General features: G+C 52.9%; 11 protein-coding genes across 11 annotated transcripts; 6 read left to right on the forward strand and 5 right to left on the reverse strand.

Moving 5' to 3' along the window:
* Nucleotides 1-489: 489 nt before the first annotated feature.
* CC84DRAFT_1180153 (uncharacterized protein) lies at nt 490-2,117 on the forward strand (the record flags this gene model as incomplete). Its single annotated transcript, XM_018180459.1, has 2 exons — nt 490-2,032; nt 2,092-2,117. The coding sequence occupies 2 exons, from the start codon at nt 490-492 to the stop codon at nt 2,115-2,117; spliced, it is 1,569 nt and encodes a 522-aa protein (XP_018031448.1).
* Nucleotides 2,118-3,326: 1,209 nt separating this feature from the next.
* Nucleotides 3,327-4,354, reverse strand: CC84DRAFT_1263123 (uncharacterized protein). The gene is made up of 3 exons (XM_018185210.1): nt 4,041-4,354; nt 3,913-3,953; nt 3,327-3,854 (listed from the first exon to the last, which is right to left on the reverse strand). The coding sequence occupies exons 1-3, from the start codon at nt 4,135-4,137 to the stop codon at nt 3,411-3,413; spliced, it is 582 nt and encodes a 193-aa protein (XP_018031449.1). The 5' UTR covers nt 4,138-4,354; the 3' UTR covers nt 3,327-3,410.
* Nucleotides 4,355-5,154: 800 nt separating this feature from the next.
* On the forward strand, nt 5,155-6,420 carry CC84DRAFT_1101151 (alpha/beta-hydrolase; the record flags this gene model as incomplete). Its single annotated transcript, XM_018174902.1, has 5 exons — nt 5,155-5,252; nt 5,296-5,369; nt 5,416-5,987; nt 6,044-6,147; nt 6,201-6,420. 5 exons carry the CDS (start codon nt 5,155-5,157, stop codon nt 6,418-6,420), a joined length of 1,068 nt encoding a protein of 355 aa, XP_018031450.1.
* A 417-nt stretch (nt 6,421-6,837) lies between these two features.
* On the forward strand, nt 6,838-7,752 carry CC84DRAFT_276596 (uncharacterized protein). The gene has a single exon (XM_018185723.1). The coding sequence runs from the start codon at nt 7,021-7,023 to the stop codon at nt 7,396-7,398; it is 378 nt and encodes a 125-aa protein (XP_018031451.1). The 5' UTR covers nt 6,838-7,020; the 3' UTR covers nt 7,399-7,752.
* Nucleotides 7,753-7,920: 168 nt separating this feature from the next.
* CC84DRAFT_1128437 (putative MFS multidrug transporter) lies at nt 7,921-10,309 on the reverse strand (the record flags this gene model as incomplete). Its single annotated transcript, XM_018175798.1, has 7 exons — nt 9,579-10,309; nt 9,211-9,488; nt 9,039-9,155; nt 8,902-8,963; nt 8,622-8,852; nt 8,227-8,574; nt 7,921-8,160 (listed from the first exon to the last, which is right to left on the reverse strand). Coding segments are annotated over exons 1-7 (1,539 nt in total), but the record flags the coding sequence as incomplete, so codon positions are not given.
* A 350-nt stretch (nt 10,310-10,659) lies between these two features.
* Nucleotides 10,660-13,115, forward strand: CC84DRAFT_1154561 (uncharacterized protein). Its single transcript, XM_018176897.1, has 3 exons — nt 10,660-11,130; nt 11,248-11,903; nt 11,960-13,115. Exons 1-3 carry the CDS (start codon nt 10,693-10,695, stop codon nt 13,044-13,046), a joined length of 2,181 nt encoding a protein of 726 aa, XP_018031453.1. The 5' UTR covers nt 10,660-10,692; the 3' UTR covers nt 13,047-13,115.
* Nucleotides 13,116-13,597: 482 nt separating this feature from the next.
* On the reverse strand, nt 13,598-17,157 carry CC84DRAFT_1209149 (uncharacterized protein; the record flags this gene model as incomplete). Its single annotated transcript, XM_018182203.1, has 2 exons — nt 13,598-16,363; nt 16,504-17,157. The coding sequence occupies 2 exons, from the start codon at nt 17,155-17,157 to the stop codon at nt 13,598-13,600; spliced, it is 3,420 nt and encodes a 1,139-aa protein (XP_018031454.1).
* A 308-nt stretch (nt 17,158-17,465) lies between these two features.
* CC84DRAFT_1221624 (uncharacterized protein) lies at nt 17,466-18,162 on the forward strand (the record flags this gene model as incomplete). The annotated part of the gene is made up of 2 exons (XM_018183289.1): nt 17,466-17,681; nt 17,764-18,162. The coding sequence occupies 2 exons, from the start codon at nt 17,466-17,468 to the stop codon at nt 18,160-18,162; spliced, it is 615 nt and encodes a 204-aa protein (XP_018031455.1).
* Nucleotides 18,163-18,240: 78 nt separating this feature from the next.
* On the reverse strand, nt 18,241-19,376 carry CC84DRAFT_1263130 (uncharacterized protein; the record flags this gene model as incomplete). The annotated part of the gene is made up of 4 exons (XM_018185211.1): nt 18,868-19,376; nt 18,714-18,821; nt 18,339-18,653; nt 18,241-18,287 (listed from the first exon to the last, which is right to left on the reverse strand). The coding sequence occupies exons 1-4, from the start codon at nt 19,202-19,204 to the stop codon at nt 18,241-18,243; spliced, it is 807 nt and encodes a 268-aa protein (XP_018031456.1). The 5' UTR covers nt 19,205-19,376.
* A 494-nt stretch (nt 19,377-19,870) lies between these two features.
* Nucleotides 19,871-21,178, reverse strand: CC84DRAFT_1263131 (oxidoreductase ucpA). Its single transcript, XM_018185212.1, has 4 exons — nt 20,457-21,178; nt 20,331-20,403; nt 20,210-20,279; nt 19,871-20,164 (listed from the first exon to the last, which is right to left on the reverse strand). Exons 1-4 carry the CDS (start codon nt 20,925-20,927, stop codon nt 20,002-20,004), a joined length of 777 nt encoding a protein of 258 aa, XP_018031457.1. The 5' UTR covers nt 20,928-21,178; the 3' UTR covers nt 19,871-20,001.
* Nucleotides 21,179-21,647: 469 nt separating this feature from the next.
* Nucleotides 21,648-22,712, forward strand: CC84DRAFT_1229786 (NAD(P)-binding protein; the record flags this gene model as incomplete). The annotated part of the gene is made up of 3 exons (XM_018183676.1): nt 21,648-21,755; nt 21,810-22,042; nt 22,097-22,712. The coding sequence occupies 3 exons, from the start codon at nt 21,648-21,650 to the stop codon at nt 22,710-22,712; spliced, it is 957 nt and encodes a 318-aa protein (XP_018031458.1).
* Nucleotides 22,713-22,976: the final 264 nt, after the last annotated feature.

The raw sequence follows: 22,976 nt of genomic DNA on the forward strand, positions 1-22,976 counted from the left end.
TAGACTCATTAAATGCTATGTAATGGGTTGCTATCTTCTTAGAACAAGGCTCTTACAATAGGACGAGATTTTAAATTCTTCGCGCACAAGTGTCTCGCTCCCTTTTGTGTCTTGCTTCGCAGTAGGTGATATTACGTGTGTCTTTACTATGGTTTCTCTTGGAGCAGCTTTATCGCCCAACAAGGCACTAGAAGAATTGTGGTTGACTTCATTTGAAATAACAAGCTGTCCCCGTCTGGATCACTAAGAGCTTATGCCACTGTCATGCACGGGCACACTTTTGTCAGCATTGTGCAACACATAACTCTGACTAACTGTATGACACCAAAATTTTGTATGAATAATATAATGCATAGTGTATATACGATTCCTACCACGAATTACTATTTAAAAATGGTATAATTCTCCTCCGTGAACATAGTAGACAACCTGTAAGACTCCCATGCCACCATAACGAGACAACCTTCTAGGCGTTTACGCGCTATTATGATGGCTACTAATCGCATTACCGTGGTTGTGACTCTCACGGATTACACTACTGTGTTTCCGACTAGGTTGCACTCGACCTCTGTTCCAGGTGTCACCACAACGCTCACTCTCACGGATTATACTACTGTCTTCCCCTCGAGCTCTCGGCCGTCTCCGGGTCACACGACTCCGAAAACCGCGATGGCTAGCATCCCTTCCCTAGCGGTCTCACATTCCTATATTCAATCTTCATCGGCCTCCAGCCAGATATTAAGCATCAGCCTCCCGGTAAGCAGACACTCTTCCACTACACCAAGCTCATTCACACCTTCCAGCCCAATCTCAACGGTGAGCAGCAGCTTGGAGGCAATTCTCCCCTCGTTCGTCTTCCAAACCCCGACTACTTCAACCTTCTCATCTTCAATCACTTCCAGCTTGAGCTCAAGCTCAAGCTCCAGCACTAGATCACGTCCCATCCCTAACCCCGGACTTCCCACAGGCTGGCGCACCCCCGAACCGGCCGTGGAGAAGCATTACAACGATGTACTACCGATTCTAATGATCCTGTGGCTGGTCTTCATTGCGCTCTTCTTCCTCGGCGCACTCGTCTACTTCGCGTGGCGCTTTGCGCGCGGTCACTGCGCGGACTGCAATCTCAAGACTGCCGAGGTTATTCACTTGAAGGCCCAGCTTGCGGGGAGGAACTCTGTTACATCAGGAATGGTAAAGCAAAGAGAGGCGGGCATGAGCATGGGGCTGGGCAGGGGTCAAGAAGTGAGCGTTAGCAAGAGGGACTTGCAAGGTGAGGGAACCACGTTTAGACTTCATGATCCTGAGAGGGGTATTCATGTCAAATTGAGCAAAGAAGCAGGGAGTCCACGGCCTCCCCCGCACTCGGAGAGCGAGGACCCTTTCTACCTGGAGAATGCTGTCCCCGTTAGATCGCACTGGTCCGATGGCACGATTAAGACTACCAGTAACAACTCTGCTGAGCAGACGAGTGCGCACTCCGCAACCGCTTTGTTTCGCAGTGGACTGAGCATGGAAGAAAATCGCGCGCTGGCGCTGGCTGAGCTTGAGAGGAATCATTCCGTGACAAAGGAGGAATTGAAGGTCCCAATCCCGTTCTGGAAGCGGACGCTTGCTCGCGTGGATTTGAGGGGCGTTGACCGTGTGGAGAAGTTTGAGCGCGATGAGCCTGGCACTGACAAGTTTGTCGCAGGGCCAGAATATCGGCCGTCGATGCGTGGTCCACTGCGCACGTTTTCAAGGCCGGGTCCTCCACCCGCGCCCCCAGTCATACGCGCTCCCACGGATCCATATGTTTTCTACCCACGGAGCGCATATTTTCAAGACACCGGCGACTCGAGCAGCGGCCGTGGAAGCAGCAATGTTGCTCCAAAGCAGTATCCCCAGCCCACACCTCAGTCGAAGAAGAGTGAGTTTATCACAGTCGGACTTGACGATGATGTAGACAATCGGGTCGATATGCGACGGGCGGCTGGGATCAGGTATAAGCACCGGACTAGTGGTTATAGGGGTATAGCGTCTCTTCTTCCGGAGGGTATGTATAAAGAGAGAGAGCATGCGCTGCATTTTTGGACTCTTTAAAATATGGAGAAGCCGTAGCGAATGATTTGAGTCACTGAAGACTCGATTTCCTTGTGCATTGTTTGTGCTTGGGACGGGTGGTGACATGCTTTCGTTTCTGTGGATCTCTTGCAAATAATCGTTAATTTTAATTTCTGAACAAGGACTCATCATGATCACCATTGAACTCATGACTGTCTTGATTCGCCACTATCGACATCCCTCCCTGCCCTACGTGGTGTAGCTGTTCGCCGAGAGAATGACTACCCAGCGTCGCTGATCGAAAATCATGCCGCCATGGTTGTTAGCAGGTTCGGATGATGCTGAGCGGGTTTAGGTTAAAAATATTAATGCACCGACTCCAATGAATGTACTTGATGGGAGACGGTAGAGAATCTGAAAGTCTCTCAAGACATATCGCCATTCATTGTCAGACGATAGTCAAGCTGTTTTGATCAAACCTGAAACGTGCTGCCATTACCGAATCGCTCAAAACCGCATACCCACTGGAAAGCTCTCCGGTGATGTCTTCTCTAGCTGGAGCACAATTAACGGCGAGGAAATCGATACATGAGGTCATGCCTAGTCCATGGTCATTCCAAAAGTTGTGAAACAGCCTCTAGCCCCAACCTCCGAACCTATAGATGCCCACAACCAAGTAGGCGCTCTCTATTTCTCCAGCCATGGTCGAATGCCTTTCTCTCCGGTCGGAATCGAGTGCCAAACCAGATTTAACAACAAAAGAGCACTCTCATAACCCGCAAGATATCTATCGTTAGGGCGAATTCCAATAATTTCGCAATGCCGGAAAGTGCTGGCAGCTTGTCTTAGGCATAACCTTGAATGAAGTTTAGAACAAGCGCTGGCGACGTCACGGCGCGCCGCGAGTCCTCTCCACCTCGCTCGCAGAGGTGCTACTGCGCGACATGGAGTCGAGCATAATTATCGAAGGGTCGCCGCCGCACAGCACGGGCGAGCCTCCAGGACCAGCGGGCGTGCTGGCACTCGCACGCTCGTACATGGCTCCCCTGCGACACCATGAGCCTGTACAATGGCACGCCTTCGTGATACGTAACTTCGCCGCTACGTCAAATCAAGCTACTAACTATGTCCATGATAGGATGTAGTATTATTGGTGTATTATTGGTGTATCAAAAGTTTCCGGAAGACGCTAGGTATGAAATGTAGATATTTTATCGTAAGGTATAGGAGTCTCTAGGATAACGCTAATCCATTGTAGTAAAGAAGATAGATTACTTTTTGCTACACAGGGTTCTCGCGACATAGGGACGTTACCCTGTCATGCCTTTGTTCCGCAACCCCATTCATTGTTTCAACTCTCAATCGCGACCTCAGTAGCATCCACCTTTGAACGGCTCCTTGAATCTCATCTGAGGGTTTTCACCATCTTTCTTGTGCTTGTTCTCGACGTAGTACATCCAGCCTTGGTCGTGCACATCAATGAGATCAATGTCATCCAGCGTGGTTCCGTTGACGCTCACATAATGCAGTCTCTTTCCATCGTAGCCTGTCGCACCACCTGATACCGGGGTCGTCTTGAGCACCTTTTGCAGCTCTCCGCTTCCATTTTCCTTGCCGGACCACTTCGCAACATCGATCTCTTCCGAGACCCACTCGCCGCCCATACCAAAGGTGCGCACGCCGCACCGCTTGCAGAAATACCACCCGATCTGCTCCGAGAAACAGCGGTATTCGCCCACGTCCTCAATCTTGGCGGGTGAGGTGACGATGAAGTCGTTTGCCAGGTCGTTGGGTCGGCAGTGGAACATGCCCATCTGCAACAAGTCAGACGCTCCTGTCGTAATAACTGTGCCTTTCACTGCCGTCGCATACCTTGTGACAAGTGCTGCAGTTACATTTATAGATGCGCGTACCTTCCCTCTTAGCTGCAAAGTTCGTGCTGTGAGATCACGTCGCGCAATGTTGAATGGCTTGACCTTAGAATGAGGGATTTGGCATACCATCAAAACCGATTGTATCGTTCGGTGGTAGGGTCAGGCGGATCTGGTATTTGACGTCGCCACAATGGCAGGACCCGGTGTAGGCCTTCGTAGACATTTTGCGGTTTTTTGGTAGAGTCGGGCACGGAGGGAAGAGATTCGGAGACTTCGTCTCAGAGGCGAGTTTAAGTAGATCTGAGGAAGCTGGAAGTGGGAAGAGGGCAAGTCAAAAGCTTTCGAGCAATCCAACTCCGGAGTAGAAGCTAGAAGGATGCGAGAGATACGAGAAGGCTACGCCACACGCTGCTGCCTTCCCTTTAGCCGCTTGGTATCACCCGAGCACGTGACCAGGCGTCAGCACGTCGTGCGCGGCCAGGACCGACCAGGCCTTCCACATTAACTCCATGACGCGTTTCGGAGATGATCTATCTGTAGCAGCCCTTTGATGAAGCGTACAGACACTCAGAGGCGTCGTCGAGAATCATCAGACGGATGGGGTTGGTGTGCGGGCGTCGGGAATCAACGCACATGCGCCACCAGAAATACGGAGTATTGCTGCTGTGAGTGTCAGAAATCTCTAACCCGGGAGAGCCCAACAACAAACTGCGAATGTTTCTATGAGATGTAAATGTTGCTCTTAGAAGCGACACCACGCTCTTGTTCTTCCCTGTCTGTCGTCCTTATGTGGTCACATGTGCATTCATGCAATAATTCGATGAAACCATGTAAATAACATCGTTGACACGAAACAAATAACGGTAGCGGAGATATATTCTCAATAATTTTCTACCTTTGGATGTCGACACATGCAATCAAGCTTCGTCGCATTCTTAACGAGCTTGAATGGAAGGCGCGAGGAGTCGGCGATCAATAGCTTGTTCGACCAGGCTATCAATTTTTCGTAATGTATAATATCTTGTGTGCACGGCCGTGCACCCTAGGTTGACGGCTGCACACAGCTTACGTTTGGTTGTACGTCGCTGAGCTGCTGAATGTTGTATTGAGGTGATCGGTGGTTGTTGCTGATAGCGTCGGACGCTCGGTCGCGATGGAAATCCAACCCGAATGTGGGAAGGCGCGAAGGGTCAGAAAGCCGCGATCTCCCATGCACCGCCGAATAGGACCAACAGCAATCATGTCGCTCTACAACGCCATCGTGGTACCACTGTCTGTGATAAGCGGGCTGTGGATACCATGCATCCTTTTATGTTGCATCCCATGGGTGCAAAAGCAGTACGTTCGTGCGCCTCAACGGCCTCAGCCGCTGACAACGCAGGATGTTGTACCTGCATTGGGTGACCTTGTTTCCTGGAAGGTGGCTGGCTGAGCCTGAAAGAGCCGGTTTTCTCAGTGCGTCGGTTGTCCGAAACTCTTAGATGGATGCTGATGCAAGCAGAAAACCAGGTGGCTCCCTTTCGCATCCCGACGAAAGATGGGGAGAGGTTGTTCGCATGGCTCGTTGCACCAATTGGTGTGTACTCGCGCCATGTGCGAGCTTTCATTGAAGAGGCGCCAGCACAGGGTGACATAGAACGGAAGCAAGTCTTCAAGCTAATAAAAGATGATCCAGAGGCGCGATTGGTGATATATTGTCACGGAAACACCGCCACCGTGGCCCAAGGTCGGAGGACTGAGGAGTACCGTATGTACAGCGCCGGCGCCTCTGAAAAGATCTTCGTCTTGGCTTTCGATTACCGCGGATTTGGGAAATCCACCGGATCGCCAACGGAGCCAGGTTTGATTAACGATGCGGAAGCGGTTGTCGAATGGGCTCGAGGAACCGCGGGCATTTCGCCGGATCGCATTGTCCTCCTAGGCCATTCTTTGGGAACAGCGGTCGCAACTGCCATAGCTCACCGATACGCCAACCTTGCTGTCCCGGTTGAGTTTGCCGGGCTCATCCTTTGCGCAAGCTTCACAAATACTGGGAGCGCCTTCGCCTCGTACTCCATCGGAGACGTCATACCCGTTTGTCTCCCACGTGACGATGGTATCTTTGGCAGCCGCTGACTCTCGCCGGGTAGCTCCTAGCGCCCGTGAAACTTATTCCTCCTCTACAGCAGTGGTTCAGACGACGGTTCAAGGATACTTGGCGGACCGATCAAAGGCTTGCGTCGCTCGCCAAGCAGTAAGTAATTACACCGCTACGAAGCTTGAGCTAATGTGACACGCTCTTCGCAGGTGCGAGAATCTGCGGCTATTGCTTGTTCATGCTGAGAATGACGGAACGATGCCTTGGGACCAGACGGAAGAGCTATTCACAACAACGCTCAGAGCTGCGACGGATCAGGCGGGTCCGAATCGCGAGGTCGTGGATCTGGGCGAGGCGGGGAAACAAGAAGTCTGGCGGCAGGGTACCCGCAGCGTCAGCAAGCTCATCGCAAAGCACGGCGGTAAGTGATCCCCATATCATGCAATTTATAAACGTACAGAAAGGTAAATCCTAACAATATGTTCAGACCACAATACCATAATGAAATGGGCGCCGATCTCGTTGGCCATTGTTGAATCTTTCGGCCTCACAGACGTGAACGTTACGCGAATAGCCGAAACACCTCACGAGTAGCTTTGTCTCACCACCCCATGTCGCCCCACAGCACAAGTCTTGTGTGACGCAAATCACACAGGGCCGCATTATGGAGCGTTTTCATGGCCTGTCAGCCCCAGAAAACAGGCGATTCTTCACACAAAGACTAGACCCACGCGCGTGCGCTGATTCACGCTCAAATGACCACGCAAGCGCCGCTTTGTCTATTCACCTATTGAATCACCATGCTATCGTTGCCCGGCGCCACAAACGCCTTTCTTTGTCGTCCGTGATGCGTGTCCTTCATAACGACTTTCCTTGACTGTTTTCATTGTATAATTATCCAGTCGAGCAGAGCTTCATAGATGCGCCGGACGCAGCCACACAACCTAACTCATACGAGCCGCACCAACCGCTCACCATAGCGCACCAGGCACTCCATCCAGACCCGAACGACTGCTGCGACCGACCACCATGCCACTGCAAAACTACCAATCCAGCGCCGCCCCCGCAGCAAGAGATCTCCTCGCCTCCAACGCCGGATCCGAGCTCAACGGCAAGAACATAGCCCTCATTATCTTTGTCGCCATCGTACCTGTGCTCATCGTCGCCGGGGCAGTCGGCTGGCTGCTCTGCTGCTACAGCCGTGGGAAGGGCTGCGGACGCCGGAAGAAGGAGGACAGGACTACGACCATCCCAGGTGGACCGACTACGTCAGGCGCAAACGCACCAGCGGGAAAGAGCGCGGGATGGGCACCGAGTCGCCCTGCGCAGGCGCACACAAGGAATGACTCCATGCTGAGCAAGAAGTCGAATGAAAAGGCTCCAACGCTGCCTCGGGGCTTTGTTTGAGATGATTTCCAAAGAGGAGGGAATGAGATCCTTGAGCTTCATGATTTATGACTTTGCTGTGCGCGGGTTCGTCGGCCTTTACGACGGCGCATGGATGGTCGTGTTACCACTGGATGGACGGACGGTGTATGAAGACATTGAAAGTGCTGTACCTGTGCAGTTGATCTGAACGTCTCGAAGACACTTCAATGAAGTTCGTGCCGCTATGGGCGGTGACTACAGTCGAACGTCTGCGGGGAGCCACCAAGCTATCAGAGCCCGACAGTTGAATTGCAGAGACACCAGCACACGTTAAGGCAGCATATGGTTCCGGCCAACGAGCCCCGGTTGGTTCTATGGTGTATTCAAAAGTATATATTACATTAAGGCGCTTGGCTGGAACCTCGGCCCTGCGATTTCTAGTAAATGATTACCACATTCTATACCTGTTGGCCCCCAAAGTGGAGAGTTCTTACCTTCATTGCCATTCCCTGTGGCCCTTGGAATTCGGATTTCCTTTCAAAACTAGAATTGAACTTTGGAAAGCCGCTTGCTGTTCCGCAGCCGCTCGCCGTAGATCCAGAATAGTAGGGGCACAGGTATGCATGCGACAGCAATGAAGCCAAGCAGCGAGGTGCCCCACCCAACACCTAGCGCATCATACATCGCGCTGCCAGCCAGCGGGAGCAGCGCGCCAAGGAGCGAGCGGAAAACGGTGGCGGCTGCGGACACGGACGCCGCGTAGACAGTGTATGCGTCGATGAGGTAAGTAAGACCGGGCATCTGTTTGGAGCCGTCAGCGTCAGTCCGCCGCACTGCTTGTTTTCCTGAGTTGAAAAGGATACGTACGAAAACAATCATCAACGCGGCGCCGATAATTGCTGTCCCAATAACTGGCACAATCCAATGCACCTTTTCCTCTGCGGACCAGCCATACAAGAACAGCCCCACAGGCACAAGTATTGAGCCGATGATCATGACGGGCAATCTGTATTCCGGTTTTGGCTTCCCATTATTGTAGCGCTTCGCGAGATGGTTCAGCAAACGGTCCGAAATCGCGCCTGTAATGAAGAGGCCGATGAGGGAACCAACGCCCACGCCGAGGTACACGAGGGCGATACCTTTCTCGGAGAAGTTGTATTGTGAGCCGAAGACGCGGGGGTAGGTGGTTAAGAGGAGGTAAAGGTAGCCGTAGACCTGGAACGGGTTAGTGCATGGACGAAGAGAGAGAAGGGGTGGCGTACCGCAGCCATAGTTAGGGACATAAAAAAGATAATTGGGCTGAGGTAGAGCATGCGGATTGGGCGGACGATGGAGGTTTTGAAAAGCTGTCGTGGGGTTCGGCCGGTGTCGAGCGCAGAGCGTAGCTTAGTATTGCCAGTCTCTTGCTGGAGGCTTGCTGTTTTCCGCTTTAGGAGAACGTATGGGTAGGTCTCGCGGTTGAATATGAAGCTGATGATACATGCGGCGCCGGCCTATGGGTGTCAGGGTGAACGACTCCACAGGAATTGGCCAAACGCTTACGAGGATGGTAATAAGCCAGAACGTCCATCGCCAGCCTTTGGCTTCCGCGAGATATCCACCCGCTATTTCGTGTTAGTTTAACTGCGCATCTAGGCTGGTTGAATTTTCTGCAGATATCGCATAAACGGGAAGCTCACCAACAGGCCCAACCGCTGGTCCGAACAAGGGTCCCAAAACCATACTGGCCATAGCCTTGCCCCTCTTCTCGACCGGGTACAGATCTGCCACTGTTCCACTCGAGATGGTGATTGCGCCTGGAGTGAGGTTTAGTCCTTGAAGAACGACAAATATCCTTAGGGGTTGACTCACAGCTGGCCGCAATACCTGCAAAGAAGCGAAATGCAATCAACGCGCCAAGATTGTTGGCTACGGCGCATGCAATACTGAAAATCAGGAACAGAATGTTGCAGATGTTGTAAATTGGCAAGCGGCCGTAAAGTTCGGAAAGCGGGGCCCATGCCAGTGGTCCGAAAGCATAGCCCAAAATGTAGACCGAGGTGATAAATGCGCCAAGTGTTTGGTTAGTCGAGCCAAAGTCACTCATGATCAGAGGAGTAGCGGAGGCACTCATGGTGGACGCGAACGGCCTGTAAAAGTGTAAGGCATATCCTCTCCAGTCTCTTGGGTCCGCTGAGGAGCTGTAGACGAATGTCTGCGACTCAGTTCCTTGTACTTACGAAAGCATAGTTATGAATGCAACGACCGCCACAACACCAATCTTCTTGGACGATGGCCAGTTCATTGGCTTGTTGGGATCATCCTTCTCCCAGTTGACGACGTTGGGATCCTCTGGTACTGGCTTCTCTACGGCATCCTCCCATTCGCCGCCCTTGTTCGACTGGCGTTCTGCATCTTTGATAAACGACATCTCATCTGTATGACTGGCAGTGCGCGAGGTCTCAGTGTTGTCCTGATTTTGAGCTTCTGTCTGGGTGGCCATGTCGAGGTAGTCTGGTAAGTGCGACAGACTTTCGTCGGAATCTATTGCTGCGTGAAGACGTAGTATATTCACGCCAAATATTACTGCAAAACGAAGTGACTGTAATGAGACCGTGGAAAGCTGAGTTCTGTACGGCAGTCGAGGACCTTAAGTTAGCTTACGCCCTGAGACCCGATTGGCTCGTCCTGGTGTTGTTCTGCATGCATCCGAACGGCGATAGTCGGTCATCTCGGTGGCGACTGTCGCCCACGGAGTTTCCGTCCAGCTCCCATGACACCCATGCTAAACACCAACAACACAAATACTAGGCTTCAGTGCTGATCCTAGATAAACAGACTCAAAGCCGCCGTACGTGGGCGTATATAGTGCTGGTTAGTACAGTACCTCAGACCGAGACTGGCCTTGTGTGGTTGTTCCCCCTAGTAACAAGATCCATCAAAGATAGAAAAGATTGGGCGTATCTTGACGATCTCCCTTTACGATATGTGGCTGTGAGGTCAGACACAATCAAGTCTAAGCATTCCGGGCCGAGTGGGGCAGCGGGAGGGTCTCCGGATCTATTTTCATCATTCATCCCAAGAGCTACCTTCTATTGGGCTCCAAACTGGTGCATAACTGAGCAGAGCAACGGACTTAAGCATATTCACGCATTTTTAATTGTTCAATGTCTGACAGAAGCTATGGAGATCGCACATATGCAGATAGCGGGCACAGAAATTGTCATCAGCGGACTTGACACGCTAACCGCTTCAAATGTAGCCCGGAATTTCCTCCGCGGACTTTGCGCGGAAAGCGGCTCATCTGATAACCACCCCTCATATCCGTCAACCTTCCGCGGCAGAATCGCTCCCATGCCCAAGGAATTCCCCAAAATAGGGGGCCCACGCCAGCGGCCCATCTCCTGCAAGTTCTGCAGAACCCGGAAACTCCGTTGCAGCCGAGAAGCACCGTGTTCCAATTGCGTGTCGCGTGGCCTACCGTGTGAGCTGGAGCAAGCAACACACAGTGGCTCACCTGCAGATGATGATGATAAGGCTGAGTTGCTCGAGCGGATCCGGAAGCTGGAAGCACTCGTGGAACAAAGCACCAGATTCACAAGTGTGAGTGTGGCGAGCCATGATACACCGCCCGCCACAGCTCTTCTACCCAATGCTTTGGATGGCCAAGCCTCGGGAAGTTTCGAGGATGTCGCCAGACAGAGCTGGAAAAATTCGATCCCATCCCCGAGCGAGCAACTGGATCGTGATTTCGCGTGGTTGGAGAGTATCTACGATGGTACAGAATGCGCGGTAAGTGCAAGGCGAGAATCGTGCCAAAGACTCACCACGTTTGCAATTACATCAAGCCTCAAGCTATTGTTGCATTGCCCCGAGCGGCCACAGAGCAGACTCACTGACGACTTCTAGTCGGAGGCAATCCCTTCTACGAAAGTTGGATTCCGAATATGTTCGTTCCAGCTTGTGGCAGAGGTAGAGCAGTTCGTCACAGGGTCCTCCTCTTCCGATCCTTCAATCTTTTTCTGGTTGCCGGAATACTCAGAAGCCAAGATCCTGTTAGAAAAATTTACAAGGGATATCGAGCACATGTATCATGTTGCCCTAACCCAAGATTTGCCAGTCGTCCTGGAGCGCACATATATATCTTTAACTCAGCAAAAGCAAGTCAAGTCAGGGGAAATGATCCTTGTGTTCAGCATCTTTGCCTCGGCTATGCATTCGTGGACTGACGAAGACTGCCGTGCACGTGGGCTGTTCACAACCTCTGCGGAGCCACATAGGCGATCGGCTTTATGGGTGAAAGCCACCGAAGACTTGCTCGACATTGCCCATCGAACGACTCTGATTTCACTCGAAGGTATTCAAGGTATCATAATTGTAACATTCGTCGCAGCAAGTTACAAAGGCTTTTCGAGGCGGTGCTGGTTTCTAATGAACAACGCTCTGGCTCTTGCTCGTGAAATCGGGCTCCACTGCATAGACCATCCTTCAAATGCGGATCGTGCCAACACAGCTGAAGCAGAAGTTGGGCGCAGGGTTTGGTGGTATCTGGTTTCGACCGATTGGTAAGAAGCCTGGGTTCAACTAGTCTTTCATGCACAGAGATCTGACATCTTTTTAGGGCAATGGCTACTAAATATAACGGATTAGCCCGCGGCACCTATCAATGCCACCCGAGACATATGAACACAAACAAGCCGTTGAACCTCAATGATGAGGACGTTGTCGACGGCATGACCCGAATGAGTAGACCATTATCGGAGCCCACATCGATGACATATTTTGTATTCCGCAATCGATTGAACGAGATATCGCGGACCATAGTGGATCGCGCGCCTCTTATGACGGCTCTCGCAGGCGGTCCAAGCTACGACGTCGTCATGGACATCGACACTGAACTGCAACAGCTAATCAACGACCTTCCCCCGTTCTTCTTCTCGATGACGCCTTTTGAGATTGCTGGGAGATACAGGCTCAGTGACGACCGGGCCAAAGTCATTGCACGTCAAGGCAACGATTTCCGAACCATCTTCTATGCCACGCGCTGCAAGCTCCACCTACCGTACGCCCGCCGTGGATTTACGGAGTCACAGTACGCGACTTCTCGAATTCTGTGCATTGAGTCCGCAAGGCTGATCGTCGAAACGGAATCCGAGTATCAACGCCTTGGGCTTGACAAAGAATTCGCGCGCTATAAGCCTCTTTTGTACAGCATGACCGTCTTCCTTGCTTGTACTGTCCTCTTGATGGAGTACTGCCACCGCAAACAAACACAGGCACCGGATCAAGAGAAGTCCAAGATGGAGATCTGCCATGCTCTAACTATGCTGGAAGCCGCACGCTCCGAGAACGAAATGGCGTCCAAGTTCTTGGATTCGCTAGTGATGGTGCTGCACAACCATGGCATTGCACCTCCAAAGAGACTGCAGCAGCAAGAGAAATCAGTGGCTCTTCCTGGGGAAGGACTTGTGTCGACCCCTCCATTTACGAGTCAAGCGACAAGCTCGTTGCCGATGACGCCAATGAGTGGCCCGCAGTTAGCTGCGTCTGCCGTGGGAGGAGAGGTGACCTGCACTGGAGGCTTTGCGGGGCTGGATGCGGGATCTGATCTTAATTCCCTTGTTAAATCACTTGACCAAGGCGTAGATGTTGGCATGATTGAGTGGGATGATATTTTCCTTGGGCTTGGAGAATCTTCTTTCCTGTAGAGTATCCTTGGACCCTCATCGATAATCAGCGCGCAGGTAGAGTGTAATGTACTAAGTGCTCGGTACGTGTATAGGTCTAAATCAGCTAACTTTCGTCTGCTTGCCGGGCATATTTTCTATTGCTATAGATGTTTCAGTAGTGATCGAGATCCACTTTTTATCGATATCCCAACGTACCGGCATGAATGAAGAGACAATTGGGTTTCAATGAGGCGAAGACCGGCAATACCTTGATGCTAACCAAGTCGCCTTCTGACAGTCTCGCGAACACGTTACTGCAAGACAGCAGTTGAAAAAGAGTAGCAGAAAATCACTCTGTAGACACGATCTTCATACGACAGTCTTCAGCACAATAAGTCATATATATATAAGTGGGTACACATGATACCAACGAGCACATAGTGAAGGTCTGCTCGTAAGGAATGAGCTGTAATTGATCCCATTGGTGATACGCTGCTGCAAATAGGACAGCATATGGACCATGTCAAATATGCAAATTGCGAACGCTAAGATATCACAACTCCACCGACTCCGACTCCGACTCCTTTCATCTACGCCTTCAACCCCTCCATAAGCGCCCCCTCCTCCCTCTTCCCCACCAACCTGAACGCTCCTTCCCCACCCACACCCTCGCCCTTTTCTGCCTTCGCATACGCCTCCTCACTCCGATCCAGCAACGTGTCCAACTCCTTCTTACTCAACACTCCTGCGTCCCCAACCCCTTCAACATCGAACTTCTCCCCATCGCTCTTCCTCAACAACCTCTGCAACTCCTCCAACTCCTGCCCAGCCTCGACTTTGCCACCCTGCGCCCGTGCATTTCGCACGCCACCCTTGCGGATAACCAGCTTCTCCAGCCTGCGCTTCGCCTCCGCGGACTCGAGCAGCTTAACTTCGACAGTGTTGCGCGTGGCGAAGCGGTACACGACGACGTTCCTTGTCTGGCCGATGCGGTGCGCGCGATCAATGGCTTGAAGATCCTGCTGCGGGTTGAAGTCGCTGTCGAATAGTATGACAGTGTCAGCGGACGCGAGATTGATGCCCTGGCCGCCTGCGCGGGTGCTTAGCAGGAACACGTTGGTTGCATTTTTACCAGAGGAGGGCGCGTTGAAAGCTCTGATTTGGGACTGGCGGTCGGGCTGAGCGGTGCTGCCGTCGATGCGGGCGTGTGGGTAGCCGCGCAGGTCGAGGTAGGAGGAGAGGATGTCCAGCATGTTTGTGAATTGCGAGAAAATGAGGACTTTGTGGCCGCGGCGGAGGAGCTCGGGGAGGAGAGAGTCGAGGAGGAGCATCTTTCCAGACGTAGTGACGATGGTCTCGTCGGGCTCGGTCTCCATGGCGAAGGTTTCTGCGCCGTCTGTCTCGGCTTTGAGGAAAGGATTGAAGAACATGTAGGGTGAGTTGCAACAGAGCCGTAGTTGCATGTATGGATTGCCGAGTTTCTTTTGCTGGAGCTGACGCTTGGCCAGCTCAAAGGTGGCTGTCTGTATACGTTCTTCTTCTGCTTCGGAATCTAAAGGCTCTTCAGTCTCATCTGAGCCGCTATCTTGATCCAGGTCGGCGAAGAACCGCCGATCACTGACTTCCTCATACGTCTTCTTTGGCCGACCACGCCCACGTTTCGATGCCGTTGATGCCGGGGTGCTCTCTCGCGATGTCTTCGCACTTTTGCTGGGGGTACCAGCATCGTTGGACAAGACTTTCCTCTTGAGGCTTCCGTTGTTACTGCGGACGCTTAGAGGGGTGGCAGTGCCGCTTGCAAGACCAGCGCTGAGCCTCTCGTACGACTTTTCTTCGAGGTATTGGCGGCTGGTACCGTCCAGGATGGTCTGGTAGAGCTCTCTTTGCATGGGAGTAAGCGGCGCAAAGAGAACGTATTCACGCTTCTTCGGCATTAGGCTTTCTACGTCAGTCTTCACTCTACGCAAAAGGAACGGCTTTAAGACTGCGTGCAACGACTTGACGAGGTACTGCTGTCGCTCTTCTGACAGAAGCTGTTCGAAATTGTCTTTGTCTTTCAACCCGGAGAAGTCGAACCAGCTCTCGAACGTGGACAGCTTGTCGAACACAGTAGGCAGGAGGAAGTGCAGAAGTGACCAAAGTTCGGTGAGGTTATTCTGCAGAGGCGTTCCGGTGATGAGCAGACGGTTGGCGGACTGGTATTGCTGCAATTCGCGGATCAGACGACAGTCGAGATTCTTGATGCGGTGACCCTCGTCGATGATGATGAACTGCCAGCCGAAGTGGGTCAAGAACTTGCGATCGTTCATACAGATCTCGTAGCTCGTCACAACGATTGGGAACTGCGCAGTGCCGGGGTGCTTGAGCTGTGTCTTGCGCATCTTCTCTCGCTCCTTCTTATCGCCATGGTATAGTAAGACTGGTATGGTGGGTGTCCACTTGCGGAACTCCTCGACCCAGTTGCTTGTGGTACTTAGAGGCGCTGCGACCAGAAACGGGCCATAGGAGCCCATTTCCCACAGATGCGCCAGAAGAGCAATAGTCTGGATAGTCTTGCCCAGGCCCATCTCGTCGGCCAGAATGCCGTTGATGCCGTTCTCGTATAGCGAGAGCATCCACTCCAGACCCTCGAGCTGGTATGAGCGCATGGTGCCTCCCGTCACAAGCTTTGGCTGCCTTGCTGATCTAAGGTTCTGGAACCCAATGTCGCCAGTCTTCACGTTGTCATCGTCTGCAGCTTCCTTCAGCGCCTCGGTAACGCTCGCATTGTTTGTTTTCTTCTGCAGGTCTTCCTTCTTGAAGAAGCTGGATATCTTTGCGTGCTTGTCGGCGCTCTTCTTGGGCCGTCCGCGGGTTTTCTTCATCGATGTAGTCTCAGCGGGTGTATCTTTGCCAGCGGCGGCGGCGCGTGTTGCTCGTCGCTGCGTCTCGGCGGCGGCTTGGTCTGCCTTCTGCTCGCGCTTCGAGGCTTGTCCCTGTGTCTTCGCATCCTGGGCCTTCTCCGCGTCCTCTTGGCGCTGCATCTGGGCGAGCATGACGCTGGCGTACAGCTTACTCTTGTTCATCAAGAACTCCAATTGCTGGAACTTTTTGTCCAAGACATCTTTGCCGCTCTGAATATCCGCCTGCCGCTCCTTCTCGAGCTTTGCCTCGCGTTTCGCGTCTTCCTTCTCGCGTTGTGCACGGATTCGGTCCTCTTCCAGCTGCAGACTGCTGGGCACCTTATTGTCGGCGTTCTTGGGCTGGTTGTCCATGTCAGCGGGAGGCGGCGATGAGGCGGGAGTGGTTTTTAGTGAAGCGGAATCGACAACAGACGAAGACGACATTCCGCGGCGTAATGAAGCAGTTTCGTTGTGCTGCCGACAAGAGGCAGTGAGTAGCGCCAGGGGTAGGTGGTGATTGGGAACAAAAGAGCGACATCGATGACGCCGAGGAACGCGGGCGCGACGCGAACTCACGCGCTACGCAAAGTGGCGCTTTCGGAACGTGCATCGACCTCCCCCAATGCAGCCCTCATGAACACAGTGCCTTCGATAGGGTTGTCGTAATACTTGTCCACTTCTGCAAATCCACAGCGCGTGTACAACTTTCGCGCCGCCGTCATGTTCGCCAGCGTGTCCAGCAGCATGTAGTCGTAGCCCAGGTCCCGCGCTTTCTCAATCGCGGCGTTCATCAGCCGCTGCGCAGCACCCATGCCTCGAGCTTCTGGCACAACATAGAGGCGCTTCAGCTCGCATGTGTCTAGCGGCGAGAAAGCGCGTACAGCGATGCAGCCGACGATTTTGGCAGGCGTTGAGTCTGCTGCCTGGGCCAGAAATAACGTGCCACCCTTCTCTGCCGCATACTTGCCCGGTAGCTGTGAGAGTTCGTCGGTAAAGCTCTGGAACGATAGATCGATGTTCAACGACTCCGCATACGCTGCGAATAGGGCAGCGACAGCTTCCCGGTCGCGAGGAAACTCTGCAGTCGTAATCGTAATCTGCGACATCTTTTCGTATGGAATTTGAGCAGACGCAATGCTCGAGGGGTGTGCGACGCAATTGTCAGAAAATTCGTTGACTCTTAACCACGCCGCCATTACCCGCCTGTATCCTACGGCAGGAAGGCGCGACCGACATCGGGAAGGAGCAGTGCTGCCTCTTCTGTTCATTACATGTACTCTACGCTTCCTGAGAGATGGACATGCGTGTTCTCAGCGCAACTGGGATCGCTTTTCCGCCACTACGGTTCACGAAGCTGCACTGGTTTTACCCGGCCGTCTATTATGCACCACCATGATGAACGTAAATGAAGACCTCGGAGGCATGCAGACGCGATCGCGGTACTTTACACTGCCCAAGACATCTCCCTCTTACTGCCCATTCCATACCTAAGATTCCCCCTTTGCCCACACTACTGCCTTTTCCGTTTGTTCCCACCCAACATTGCACCTGGCCCTCGACCAGCCCATCCGCGACCATGCGCCTCGTCACACGAGCTATCCCAAGCCTCAGTGCGTTCGCCCTGGCCGCAGATGCTCTAAACACAACCTGCTCCTCCTTCCCAACCTACAACGCCACAACCCTCGCCACGTCTCCCTTCACTCTCCTCGCCTCCTCTCCTACAGCCCCCATAAACGGCACCGCAGCAAGCTTCGTAAGCTTCACAAACGACGGCGTAGATCGCTACGGCTTCGTACGTCTTCCTGCCACACGTCCACACATTCTCCTCTCCCCTCCTGCTCGGAGTCTACGACCGTGTACTGATGCGTGAGAAGGTTACGATCCCACAGTCCAACCCTACCTTCGGCAGCGCCCCGCCTCTCTCCTTGCAGTGCACCGGGTCCACCCTCTACGTCCAACTCTCGGGCCTGAACTGGGTCCCGGTGTCCATCGCCGCGGACGAGAACTGGCAGCGTGGTCTGTCGTTTGGGCTGGGTGAGGGGGTGGGCGTTCAGGCGTATGCGCAGAATGGGGATGTGTATTTGGGCGCGGAGGGGGGCCAGGGTGTAGTGGGATTGAAATGGAAGTTTAAAAGCAACTGGGGTGGGAATGCGGGGCAGTATTATCTAGTGAGGTGGGCGGGGGGTGAGGGGGAAATGAAACGGCAGGTGGGGGGCGAGCCGCCGGTTGTGGATGATCGGGACTGGGTTGGGTATCTGAAGGTTGTGGTTTGAGGGTCTGATGTAGTTGGGTCGGTGACGCTGTCGCGCGGATGTATGTGTTTGAACTTTATTTTTGATAGAAGTACAAGTCTAATCGTCGATAGGCAGCACCTTGCGGATCCCCTGGTCGATTTGTTCTACGCTCGTTAGCAAGATTCGTAAAAGCTCCCATGAACTGCAAAACTCACCCTCCAAATACGGCATGATGTGCCCGTAGTCCTTGCACACATGATGCCCGTTCCAGCTCCCATCCATCGGCCCATTGTCATCCGGATCCGTTTGCTCATGTGGCTCCATGGCCATGTCCGCCGAGCACATAATGCCCTGCCGCAGGTAGTCCACGCAGTGGAGGTAATGTGAGTGGTAGTCGCTCATAAGCTTTTCGGGCATCTCTGAGGTGAGCGCCGCGTAGATGCGGCCCATCATGAAGAGACAGTGGAGCTGGTGCGTCATGGAAGTTGTGAAGAAGGTGTCTTCGGTTGGGGCACCCCAGCCTGCGCCGACTGTGGTTTGTCAGATGTCAGATCAGCAAAGAGGAGGAGGGAGCGGAGAGGTGGCGGTACCGGGCATGATGGTGTTCCATTTTTCTAGGGTTGCGGGGGAGAAGAACTCTGCAGTGTTGTTTGGGACAAAGGCTTGGTCGGCTTCGAATTTGACAATCTTGGTTGGGACTGCGATGAGTCAGTAGCTGTATGATTTTCTTGGGCTTTTACTGACAGTCCGGCCCCGTCCCGTCGAAGCTGCTGCCAACCTGCATAGTGCTGGTCGCATTCTCCTGGTTGAAGTTCCGGAGCAGAACCACCGACAGCGAGATATTGATGACCAAGAGCACGAGATCGACAAGCCATCTGAAGCGGCGGAACTCAGCTACCCACAGGCTCGTCCTCGATCGCCGTGGTCTTGATCGTCTAGGACGATGAGTCTTGGCCTTCTCCGAGTCCTTCTCGTCGTCGCCATGCTGGGATTCAACTTCAGTGCTAGACAGGTAATCTTCGTCCTCGCGCTCTGAGTACGAGACTTCTTTGTACTGCTGGTTCTTCTTGATGTATTCCATGGTGTTGCTTTACTTGGCGCTGCCAGAATGCTAGGTTTTGGTCAATGAAGAAGAAGGGATGGGCGTGGAGCGGCGACAAAGAGGAAGTCTCCCCATGTCACGTTCTAGCCTCACAAAAGACATGTTGACGAGTCCGCGGCAGTCTGAGGCAAACATGCACCCTCGTCTCAGTGTTATGCGTGTCACGATGTAGAGTGTTCTTGACCAGGCGTGTCATTGAGTTTCATCGTTGCGGGACTATTCCCGAAGCGGACAAGGTGATTATTCCCGCTGACATTTGATTGGTCCTGCTAGCTGTAGCGGGCCCTGGCACAGTATGGCCCACTTTGCCCAGACCTGAGGCGTTTGGAAATGGTCATCAAACAGTGGCGCGGGCAAGGGCGACGAGTGCCGAGGAGAAGGTTTTGGCGACGTCTGCTGCATTGTGCGAATGGGGGTCAACGTCGTCAAATGCGCGATGTTCGCTGCGTTGGAGAAGAATTGATAGTTGAGGTTGCAAAGCTAGAGTGTTCGAAGCGCTGGTTTGACGTTCTGGTCCCATTCTCTATCAGTCTGTATTTTGGATCGGTCATAGCGTCAAAGTCGAAGACCGCAAGTCATGCTGAGAGAAAGATGGAACGACGAAGTTTCTTCAACTACACGACGGTTCGTTATAGAGGCGACGCAGTAAGAATTTTATTATTGGATTTAGCTGTAGCGTCGTATAATGGACAGTCGCTGATATACTCTAATCCTGGAACTGGTAATAGGTGTTTGATCGGTTGTAACACTCCAGATCACCTATTCCACGAATCTGGTTACAAAGTCGACCACGCCGCATCGATGGGTAGTAATGCACCGTTCACCATCCGCGCCTCGTCCGAGGCTAGGTACGCGATACCCTTGGCGACATCGTTAGGGGTAATCACCGGCACGGGCTGTCCCTTCTCGTTCTTTGCGACGTGCATTTCCACCACGGGGCTGTTTTCGTCAGTGGAATAACCATGGCGATCAGAAGGCACATACAAGAAGCTACTAAAGCCGTCCTTGTCGAAGCAGTCCATGTTGACTGAGTTCTGGATGTTTGTTGCGACGCCTAGATGAAGTGAGCTTCTGTTCGGTGACCTCAATGGAGAAGAATGCATACCACCAGGCAGCACAGCGTTGCAGCGAATATTATCATTGCGGAAGCGCCACGCCACGTTCTTCGTCGCGCCAACCTTAACTTAAATCAGCACGGCTTCCAATCACAACCACCATAGTCCAAACTCACAAGTCCATGCTTCGACGCCGTGTAAGCAATCCCCGCTGCCGCCCCGCTCACTCCCGCTTTACTCGCCACATTGACGATGCTCCCTTTCCCCTGCTCTTTCATCGCCGGCAAAACCGCCGTCATCAGCCTCACTGGCACCGTAAGGTTGATTGCCATGACGCGCTCCCACTCGACATCCTTCAGCGAGTCCGCGCTAGACCACCCATCCGAGATGCCCGCGCAATTGACGAGGACGTCTATCCTTCCAAAGATAGCGGTGCAACGCGCGACAGCTTCCGAGGCAGCTTGCGGCTCAATGAGGTCAGCCTGGTGGAACTCGAAGGGAACATCCTTGGTGGTTTCGGCGGTGAAAGGTGCGATGTCGATGCCGAAGACTTTGGCTTGGCGTGAGAGGAAGAGTTGTGTTGTAGCGAGGCCGATTCCAGAGGAGCAGCCAGTTATGATGACGACTTTGTCGGTGAAGGATGCCATGTTTCTGTCCTCTGTCTATCTCTTTGACTGCGGAAATCGGATGCGCTGGGGAAGGGTTGTATTTGTACACCTCTCGCTCTGGAAGACGGTTGCGCAATAATACGTCCTAGCGCCGTCGACCCCACTAGCCGGGCGCTGCCAATGAGAATACGGGCGATACGGTCCCGCTGCTACACCTCATCTTATCACTTGTCCCGACGGCGGCGGCGCAGCGGTGGCAGAAGTGTGTTCAAGGTAAGATTAGGGAAATGCATGGCCTGGGACATGCTGCACGGTCAACCGAGACTGGACCTGCGGGTGCATCCTGCGGCATTGAACCCTCGGCCAATCAGGAAGCAGGTAATACGACACACCTCATCTTATACCAGGGTGCGACGACGAAGAGTAGCGTGCTAGGACGAGATGTGGATCTATGATATGTATCTGCCCCCCAAGACTCTCGTATGGCTAACCTGAAATAGCCGGAGGTTTTCGTCCGAAAAGCACGTGATCTGGTACAACCGAACCGTGAACTTGTTGAAATGCGGGCTTGCTTTGAAATCGGCTCGGTATACTGCAGTATATCGCGAAACTAGATGAGGGAGTGGAAAAGTATAAAGACTAGTTTGCGAGACGCGTGCATTGGGAAGAATAGATTAGCTTCACCAACTCGGCAGCTATTTCGCCTTATCAACGCAGTGACTTGTTCTCAAGTACGTTCGAGAAGAATCTGTCGGTAAAATGTCAGTCGTTGTCGTAGTCGCTGGTGGCTCGAGTGGTCTGGGCCGCGCAATCGTCGATGCCTTAATGGAGGACGGCCGGTTTGAAGTCTTAATCTTCTCACGTACTGTGTGTTCGACTTGAGCCCTGTGCCCAAGCTATGTCAGCTGACTATAGATACAGGGAAATTCCCAGATTGAGAAGGAATCCGGCGCTCGTGTCCTAGCAGTGGACTACTCAAATGTGGACGCCCTCACAACGATCCTCGAAACTAATAATGTCGAAGTGCTTATCACAACCGCAAACACAATGCATGATCCAACCCCGGAGCTTAACATGATCGCAGCAGCTGCACGATCGCACTCTACGAAACGGTTCATCCCTAACACTTGGAGCGCGCTGGAATTCAAGGACGAGTGAGTAGCCATCCACACCCCAGCTTTCAGACCTTCCGCTAACTGCACACAAAGACCTCGATTCAAGAACTTTCCTCTGGCACAGGGCAGACTTGAAGCGATGGCGCAGCTGCAGCAAACCGGCCTCGAGTGGACAGCCATCTACCCCGGCCTGTTTATGGAATACGTCACCGAAGGCCTGCCCTCCACTCTCACCATTAACACCATGATGTTCGACGTCAAGCACAACGCTGCAGCCCTCCCGAACAATGGCGAGGCCAAGATTACGCTAACGTACTCCCGCGACATCGCGAAGTACATTCCCAAGCTCTTGATGCTGGAGAAGTGGGAGCCCGCGTACTTCATCATTGGCGATGTGAAGTCTTGGAACGAGGTTGTTGCTGCGGCTGAGAAGGGAAAAGGTGTGAAATTCAACGTCACGTATGACTCGTTGGAGCAGTTGAGGGTAGGGAAGGTGACGGAGTTGCCTGGGCATGCGCGGATGTATGAGCGATTTGGTGGGAGGGAGAGAGCGTTGCCGGTTGTGCAGGGGCTGTTTGCGCAGTATGGACTTTGGATGGATGAAGGGTTATTTACGTATCAGGATGGGGCAAAGTTGAATGATTTGTTCCCTGAGGTTGAGACTTTGGGTTTGGAGGAGGCGTGGAAGGTGGCGGGTGGGAAGGCTTAACTAGACCAAATATCGTGTGGATGGGCAGCTGGGAATCATGTCGTGAAACAATGAGTAATAGAGGCTAACGATTGGCTGCGCATCCCCAGCGGATATTCTATCTGTCTCGGTGAGCTCTTTGTAAGCCATACGCAGATTCAAAGCGCACAGTTATAATACATCAGTCGTAATGAGCTTGCCCTAGCCAAATTTCTTGATCAGTTCTCCTTTCCTTCTTCTCTGTCCCTTTAGTTGGCATACTAGGTTTCGATGCGCGATCCAAAG

This window comes from Paraphaeosphaeria sporulosa, assembly GCF_001642045.1.
Source record: "Paraphaeosphaeria sporulosa strain AP3s5-JAC2a unplaced genomic scaffold CC84scaffold_11, whole genome shotgun sequence".
In the NCBI taxonomy this organism is placed as follows: Eukaryota; Fungi; Ascomycota; class Dothideomycetes; order Pleosporales; family Didymosphaeriaceae; genus Paraphaeosphaeria; species Paraphaeosphaeria sporulosa.